Raw genomic sequence first — 9,393 nt, forward strand, 5'->3', positions numbered from 1 at the left:
TAAAGCTGAATTTTCTGCATCATTACTCCAGTCTTCAGTGTCACATGATTCTTCAGAAATCATTCTAATATGCTGATTTGCTGCTCAAGAAACATTTCTGATTATTATCAATGTTGAAAAATACTGCATAGTTTTTTTTTGTGGAAAACATGATAGTATTTTTTTTTCAGGGTTCTTTGATGAATAAAAAGTTCAAAAGAACAGCATTTATTCGAAATAGAACTCTTTTGTCAAATTATAAACGTCTTTAAAGCCAATCAATTTAATGCATCCATGCTCAATAAGACATTTGGTAACACTTTACAGTAAGATTCATTAGTTAACATGAAATAAGCATGAACAATACTTCTACAGCATTTATTAATCTTAATTCATGTTAATTTCAACATTTACTAAAGCGTTACTAAAAGTTGTGCTTGTTAACAATAGTTGATGCACTGTGAATGAACATGAACTAACAATGAATAACTGTATTTTTATTAACTAACATTAACAAAGATTAATATATACTGTAACAAATGTATTGTTCATTGTTTGTTCATGTTAGTTAATACATTAACTAAGATTAACTAATGGAACCTTATTGTAGTGTTACCAGAAATGTATTTCTTTCAATAACAACACTTTTTTTTACTGAACCCAAACGTTTGAATGGTAGTGTATATGTAAATTTTTTTATTTTTTTATATGTTTTAGGCTATTGTTTAATTATTATATTAATCATTGATATTTTCAAATAATTTAAATTGTAATTATTTTGTCAATTTATTTCCTAAATATATTTTTAATTTATATTTTTGTGAGGTAACTTTATCATTTGTTTAATAATTGTAAAAAAAAAAAAAAAAAAGTATTACCATTCATTTTCCCACTATGCGATAGATGCAAGAGCTCAGATGGGACGCGTACTCATACTTTTTGGTTTTGCAGATTGAGATTTCTGAGTTTTGGAAGAATATTTTTCGGTCATACCCAAATGTTTTTGGAGAAGATATCAGTCCAGATCTTGAATTCGCTTTGTTTGGATGTTCTGACCCTATATTAGCATTGACACACTCTCAGCAATTGTCTCTTATGTTCGGTATGTTGGTGGATTCAACGGTGATCTTGATGGACTAGAACAGGGCTGCCCAAACTCGGTCCTGGAGGGCCGGTGTCCTGCAGAGTTTAGCTCCAACTTGCCTCAACACACCTGCCTTTAAGTTTCTAGTATGCCTAGTAAGAGCTTGATTAGCTGGTTCAGGTGTGTTTAATTGGGGTTGGAGCTAATCTCTTCAGGACGCCGGCCCTCCAGGACCGAGTTTGGACACCCCTGGACTAGAAGTACACGTTACCACCCAGTTTTCATAAACGGCAGGCTGAAATGCTTGCTGCCCTCAAGCTAGAAAATAATTCGTTTTTTTTCTAAGATTGATGCATCTAAAAAAATTGATAATATCTGGGGCCCCTTCCTTACTTATCTTTTTAAGAGTTGAAATTTGCTTGGGCACTTATGTAATATGGATAACTTCACTCTTGTATTCCTTCACTCCATTTTTAATGTTTTCTTTAAGTCTGATTAAGTATGACTTTGTTTAAGGTGTGTATTTTTCACTGTATCTGGTGCATCGTTTTTGTATTTTTCTTTTGCGTGTTTATTTTATGTATAGCAAACTTTTTGTATACATTTTGTGAGATTTTGATTTGTTTTGTATTTGTAGAAAAACTGTTATAAATATAATATTTAAAAAACAACTAAGTATATTGAAATGATAAATAAATGCATCTGATCTGAAATGATATGCACTGATCACACTCACCCCAGTACTAGAGATGTGCTGCTCAGCAATACCAAGGAACGACTGAAGAGGAGTTCTAGATCCTGAAAGCACAGAGAGGCCAGGAGTGAGTAGATGGTGGCAGCACAGAAAGGGAAATGCATTTCAAAAACTGTCTCAGATTGTATATTTATTAGTTAAACTGACTGTCAGCATATTTTTCCTGTCTGTATGGGTTTATGTACCTTTACTCCTAGATTTGTCCTGGTCAGAAAGGTGCTCAGTCCGAGAACGTGTCACTAACTCCACATTACTGGCACTGTAAACCTACAATTATGTAATTATAAAAAAAACAATTAGGGAGCTCATTTTGTCCAGGCACACAGGTGTTTTCAGCCAGGCTCAGACCTAAATGCCTTTTAAAGTGGACCTACCTTTGCTTCATATCCACTGACAAACTCCGTCTTCTCGGAGCGCCATCCCCAAATCCCAGACTTATTTCTGGAGTCAGGCAGAACAGGGAATTAAATGTACAACAGCTGGTTCCAGAAATAAAAACTCACAAAACTCACTCCATAGAAATGTGATTTTTAACAATAACTAATAAACCTTTATTTCATGCAACTTTTAATAGTCATGCAAGGGGCGTAGTTATCCTGATTCATAGGTCATTGCCATTTCAAGTTACAAAAAACATTCAGGACCCTTCTGGAAGATGTATTATTGTTCAGGGGAGTATTTTGACACAAAAGCTGAACTTTATAAATATTTATGGTCCAAACGATGACAGCCCACTATTTTTTGAGAAATTATTTTTAACCGTGTCTTCTTTGGAGAGATTTAATATTATTGGAGGAGATTTTAACTGTACCCTCGATCCTGTATTGGACAGATCCACCCAAATTGATGCAACTCATATACAAACTAGAAAAACAATAATTGATTATATGAAGGATTTAAGATTAATTGAAGTTTGGAGAATGCTAAACCCAAATAGAAGAGAATATTCCTGTTACTCAAGTTCCTATAAAACTCACTCACGCATCGACTATTTTATCATCTCGATGGAACTGTTGTCTAATGTGAAAAAATGCAGGTATAATAGTATAGTAATTAGTGATCATGCAGCAGTATCTATGGAGATTCATTTGGGTAGATTTCAGCACTGTCCTAGATGGAGGTTGCAAACGTATTTGTTACAAGACCCAGCATTTATTACATTTATGGAGAATTGTATTGATAAATATTTTGAACTAAATACGAATGAAACTACAGCCAGTATTAGATGGGAAGCATTTAAGGCTTACATAAGAGGAGAGATTATTAGTTATACAAGTGCTAAAGCCAAAAAACATAATCAGGAATTACAAATATTAGAGGATCAAATTAAAAAAGTTGAAATTGAAAGTAATATTGATAATAATCCTGAAAAATTACATAACCTGTCTGTCATGAGAGCTAACTATGATAAATTAACATCTGATAAAGTGGCAAAAAGCTTAATGTGGACTAAACAAACATATTATGATCAGGGGGAAAAAGCAGGTAAGCTATTGGCCTGGAGGATAAAGAAAATGCAATCTGAAAGAACAATTAACTCTATAAAGCTGAAATCTGGTAATTTAACTATAGACCCAATAGAGATAAATAATCATTTTAGAGATTTCTATCAACAGTTATACAAATCAGAATATAAAGCAAATAATAAAACAGTTCAGAAATCGTTTCTTGACCAGCTGCAATTTCAGACTATATCAGAGGATGAGAAAATGGTATTAGACGGCCCCTTAACAATAGGAGATATTAGTGAAGCTATAGAGGATATTAACAGCGGTAAAGCACCAGGCCCAGATGGGCTTCCAATAGAGTTTTACAGAACATTTAAAAGACAGCTTTTAAGACCATTACTTGACATGTATGAGGAATCATTAATTACTGGAAAGCTCCCAGATTCATTAAGACTAGCTATAATAACTTTAATATTAAAACCAAATAAGCCTCCAACTGAATGCTCGTCATACAGACCTATTAGTTTAATGGGATGTGATACAAAAATACTTTGTAAAGCACTTGCTAGAAGATTAGACAAATATCTTCCCCAATTAATTATTGATGATCAACAAGGCTTTGTACAAAAAAGACAAGGTTATCATAACATCAGAAGGGTCTTGAATATATTACATGAGAGACATAATGAAAAAGACACCGTAATGTTATCAGTAGATGCGTGCCAAGCATTCGATAGGATAGAATGGGACTATCTCTTTGATGTTCTTTCAAGATTTGGATTAGGCAAAACTTTTCTTAAATGGACTCGGCTATTATACACGGACCCGGCTGTTGAGGTACTAACTAATAAACTCTCGGAAATTTAGAAGGTAAGGGTCACGTATCTGTGTACTATAATTTAATGGTGAAATACAGTACTGAATCAACATTGGACAAATTAAATGCCTGGAAAATGGATATACAGGAAGAAATAGATGAGGAAGACTGGAACTATGCTTGTCTTAAAAGCACAAACGCAGACAATAAATACAAGGTTTAAATTACTTCAATATAAATGGTTAATGAGAACCTATATAACACCTGTCAAACTTCATCAAATGTCTACTAATATTCCAGATATATGTTCTAAATGCTTGGACGATAAAGGTACACTATATCATTGCTTCTGGGAATGTCCAAAGATACAAAACTTTTGGAAGGAGGTTATAAAATGTTTGTCAGACATGTTTAATATTGCAATTCCTTTGAATGTAAAACTTTGTATTCTTGGAATATATCCAATGGACGTTATACAAACATCAAGGCAGATTAAACTTGTAGACTTTGGTCTCCTTCAAGCCAGAAGAGTTATTGCATTAGGCTGGAAGAGTATGGATGCTCCATCTATGAAAATGTGGACAAAGGAGTTATCGAACTGTATCGGACTGGAAAGGCTAACTTACATTGCTAAGGGTAGACGGAAAGACTTTGATCAGCTATGGGAGCCATACACAAATATCATGTAAAATGGAAATGTAGACCTTACTGAAAATCGAACTGTATCGGACTGGAAAGGCTAACTTACATTGCTAAGGGCAGACGGAAAGACTTTGATCAGCTATGGGAGCCATACATAAATATCATGTAAAATGGAAATGTAGACCTATTAGAAATATTTACTTATTAATTTATTTTATTTTATTATTATTATTATTTATGCATTTCTTTAAAGAAAAAAAAAGTGTTCATTGAACGTGTAAGTGAAGGGGTGTATGCTTGTGTACTTGTGTACTTGTTCTGGTGTTCCATAGGCTATTTTGTTACTATATGCCTAGCTGATGTGTGTTTATAAAATAAGAAAAGGACAATAAACATATTGGAAAAAACAAACAAACTAATAAACCTTTAAAGAAAGACCTACTGTGAGCTACGAAGTTGTTAAATTGATGATATATGATTCTGTTGAAGCTATCCTTTGACATTATTTCAACTTATTATTTTTCAATCATCAATATGATGCGATATGAGTCGCTGTGAATAAATACAGCCAAAAGAGCTTTCAGGGAACACCAACTCCCATGAAGCACCATAAATTATGTAATTGAGTCACTCTCGCCATGCTGTCAAAATACTGAAATATTTGTATACATATACACAAGAAGTTTCCATGTTAGTGTAGTGTAATCTCAAATTAACCTGCACCTAGAATGGAAAATATGAACAAAACAAATACTGATTGATCAGTTTACATGTGCTTTGCTCTTGACTAATATGAGTTGTAGTCAAGCGGCAACCTCCCGGTCTCTTTCGTGAAACCAACAAGGAAGTGACTAAAACTGCAATTCATCGACTGGCCGCTAGAGGCTGGCTGCAAAAGGGAGTCAATCCCATAGACTCCCCATGTTAAAATGCCCAACTTTACAGCAGAAAAAAATATGTTTACAGCCTGGTACAAAAAGTGGTTTTGGTCTATATAGCTAATTTTGCCCTTCATGACAACTGTGAGGGGGGTGAATTTTTTTTTAAACTCATCCGTTTAAATTATATTAAGCCTTAAAGTTCTACACAATTAAGGGCGCGGCCACTTGAGTGACAGGTGGATTGCCGCTGCTGTCCAGAGCCGTTTCTCAACGGCTCTGCTGCTGTCACCACCGTCGAGCTAGGTGGGCGTGGTTTCAGCAACCAGCTCCCGCCTCTTTGCCCATTTTCGACTTTAGGCTTCAAAAACGCTCTTCGGAAACCTACGGCTGACGTCACGGACACTACGTCCATGTTTTTATACAGTCTATGATTTTGTGGACAAGGATTCAATTAGAACTACAAACACGCATTAAAATTGTTTAAAAAACTACAAACATGGCGGATATACGCAACCAACGGACAGGTAGATAAACGGATTTGAGTGATAAATAATCAATGTCTACTCTAACCTGATGAAAAAATATAAATTTAATGTTATCCACGTTATATTTCATCTGCAGCAACACTGTGAACTTAAGATGATTGACAGGGTAGTTTAAACAGAGACAGAATACACGTAACTAAGCAACAGAGCGTTCGTTAAAGAAGCAGCTATGACGAAGTAGTATGTCCCAAAGCTTGCCTACTATTCTTCTACATACTATTATTAAATTAAGTAATCTGAACAATGTCAGTCTACATTAATCGACACATTCTTTGGAAATAGTAGGTTCGCCGCGAATTATCAGAACTACTTCAGTAAGACAGTAATATCGTGCTTTCCACGTTATAAACTGCAAAAGAGATATTTTTCAAAAACCCATATGACCTGCTCTTTAATTTGTAGTTCTTTCCCTCATTAAAGCCGTTAAGTACACAGTCTTGTACGTTTGACTTTTTGTCAGGTTTTCAAAAGCTTTTTTGCTTCACATAAATATTTGTAATGTTGTGATTCTCCTCGTAGCTGGTTGGTTTGTTTCGGTTCATGGCTTATATCGCTTTAACAAAGACTTTTAAAAAATCCCTATGGGAAAAATTAATGGAAAAAATACCTCCGGAACCAGCGCCACTGAAAAAGAAGCCATGCACTAAAGCACTTCTTACAGACTCAGACTAATTAAATCTGTGGTAAAGCCTGTACCTCTCAAAGGCAATGTTGCGTGTGTTGAGATGAGTGGACACTATAGGAGAGGTGAGTCTCTGGGCCGTGTTCTCCTGCGAGGGCAGCATGGCGGCGAGCAGAGAGGGAGCGTCCCGCGGAGACAGAGACAGCGGTTCTGTATACACCACCTGCTTCTCGTGGTCTACCTCCATCACCATGGCCCCGCTCTCTGCGAAACACACAAGACACCTCAAAGCACTGAACTCTGCATGAGAACCCTGCATGAATGCGTGCTGAAAACTCACCTCCACCTTTAAAGATGTAGCTGCGTCGGCCCTTAAGCCAAGTCATGTGCTCAAAGCCCAATAAAGTGGTGTCGACTCTCAAACACGAACCGCTTTTCCATACACGATACACGTCGCTCGGACAAACTTTTGACACTAGAGGAACTGAGTAATTGAGACAGAATGACAACTGACTGTCAGGAGCAATTGATCAGAGGAGCTGTCCACGTCTGTGGTGCTGAAACGGTTAAAGCTGCCATCTAGGTTGGCAATAGTGGGTTGGTTGGATATAAATTATTGCCACATCAGCCTCACAGGGTATTAAATGGCAGAAACAGATTCATCATTCAATAATCAATAAATAAACACAATAAAATTCACCAATGGTGAGACAGAAGTTAAAGCAAAAGAGTTTGTTGGTCTTTAAAAACTCTTTTGCTCTCAAACTCACCCCAGCTAGTAAATTCCCATTTCATCTCCACGTAGAAATCGTGTGCCTGCAAGAAAGACAACACGTTGGAATGCTTTCTGAGAGAGGATGGCAAATCAAACCAATACTGTACTTGATAAGTTGATAAAAAAAAGGATTATGGATTTACCCAATGAATGAACATCAAATGCATCTTCAGTCAGGGTGTATTTGTGCATAAGGATCACCTGTCTCAGTTTGCTCAGTAGCTCAGGAATACCAGCCAGTCTCTCTGTGGCTCTTCTGAAGTCTCTGTACTGAAGGACCAGCTGCACAAGCTCAGGGTCTCCAGTGCTCACTGCCTCCTGCAAAACTGCACACAGAATTCAACACTGCCATGACCACCGCCGTGCACCAATGCGGTATACTGAAGATGCACAAGGTCTTAAAAGACAATGAAAATGATACACTTAATTACTGATAATGACCTTCTTTGTGTGATTCCAGACCTGTGTGGTTTTCTCTCTTTTTTTCTCTGAAGAATATAAACAGAGATATTCTCCAGAATCCCATGGCAACTCTTTTCCATATAATGAAAGAGAATAGGGACTGGGGATGTCAATCTCCAAAAAATGAAAACAACATAGAAGTATCAGCTTGTATGGTATATTCCAAGATATACCACAGTAGCTATGTTTACATGCACCCAAATAATCCAATAATAATGCGTAATTGGACTGATGTCTCAACTGGACTAAAAGGTCTTGACGTAAACACTGCAAAAAATCTGATGGAGCTCGATTCAAATTAAATTTTGATCAGATTGAAAGGGGTGGTGTAGCCCTGAAATAATATAATAAAGAGGGAAAAATTAAGCAAATAAATGCTTGAATACAACTATTTTCTCAATCGGATTCAAAAATACCTTGTGCACATGTGCAGTGTTGTAATGTGTATGTTTACCAGAGCCTTTTTAAAAGTAGTTATTGACTGAAATCTTGTATTCTGCTGTATTTTCAGTGAATACCTCACATCTCAGTCTGCACCTCACACAAAGTTATAGTATGGCTTTTCAAGTCATATGGACTACTTTTATGGTCCTTTTATCATTTTCAAAGCTTAAACCTTATATTATGTTGCAGGTTAATTTGATCCATTTCAGTTGTTTTAGCTGTTGGAAATAGTGGTTAACAAAACTACTGTGTTTTTAATGACATTTTGTGACTTTTATCATTTAGGGTCATGAAAATGCCTGCAAAGATGTATTGTTCAATGTGTGTACAAAATTGTACAATGTATGTACTACTATTAGACATTTCTTCTTACTATTATGTTTGTGAGTAAAGCTGTGAGTGTGTATATATATATATATATACACACACACACAACCGTTCAAAAGTTTGGGATCAGTACGATTTTTTATGTTTTTGTTTTTAAAGAAGTTTCTTATGCTCAAGGCTGCATTTATTTGATCAAAAATACAGTAAAAACAGTAATATTATGAAATAGTATTACAATTCAAAATAACAGTTGTCTACTTTAATATACTTTAAAATATAATTTATTCCTGTGGTGGCAAAGCTGTGATATATACTCATGTTTATTTTTGTTTGTTTGTTTGTAGTTGCACTCCACTTAGCTTCTGAACATCATAAAAGCCCAGTCTCGGATTACTTTCACTGATGGAGAAGTCCACACTTCTTTTGTGCTCCACTGAGTAAAGTCACACAGATTTTGGAAATGCACGGGTAAGTGATGCCAAGCTTGATCTGTGGGTGAAGTATCCCTTTAAATGACTCGTGTACCTGTCCATCCCTGTGTGTTGCTGTGCGTCGGATCCGCGTTGTGTCTCAGTAAGAAGCGCGTGGACTCCAGGTGCCCGAGCCACACGGA

At 36.0% G+C, this 9,393-nt stretch overlaps 1 protein-coding gene across 1 annotated transcript in view; it reads right to left on the minus strand.

The window, feature by feature from the left end:
• Positions 1-9,393, minus strand: part of LOC107742695 (ankyrin repeat domain-containing protein 13D-like) — a 25,101-nt gene that overhangs the window by 14,727 nt on the left and 981 nt on the right. The window contains exons 2-9 of the mRNA XM_016555724.1: positions 9,306-9,388; positions 7,749-7,873; positions 7,543-7,588; positions 7,113-7,256; positions 6,847-7,036; positions 2,192-2,258; positions 2,003-2,084; positions 1,800-1,861 (exon numbers count right to left, since the gene is read on the minus strand). Of these exons, the coding sequence (XP_016411210.1) occupies positions 1,800-1,861; positions 2,003-2,084; positions 2,192-2,258; positions 6,847-7,036; positions 7,113-7,256; positions 7,543-7,588; positions 7,749-7,873; positions 9,306-9,388 (799 nt within the window). The remainder of the gene's footprint in view (positions 1-1,799; positions 1,862-2,002; positions 2,085-2,191; positions 2,259-6,846; positions 7,037-7,112; positions 7,257-7,542; positions 7,589-7,748; positions 7,874-9,305; positions 9,389-9,393) is intronic.

The sequence above is a fragment of the Sinocyclocheilus rhinocerous genome, unplaced genomic scaffold (genome assembly GCF_001515625.1).
Source record: "Sinocyclocheilus rhinocerous isolate Xijiao unplaced genomic scaffold, SAMN03320098_v1.1 scaffold70, whole genome shotgun sequence".
NCBI classification, from domain to species: domain Eukaryota; kingdom Metazoa; phylum Chordata; class Actinopteri; order Cypriniformes; family Cyprinidae; genus Sinocyclocheilus; species Sinocyclocheilus rhinocerous.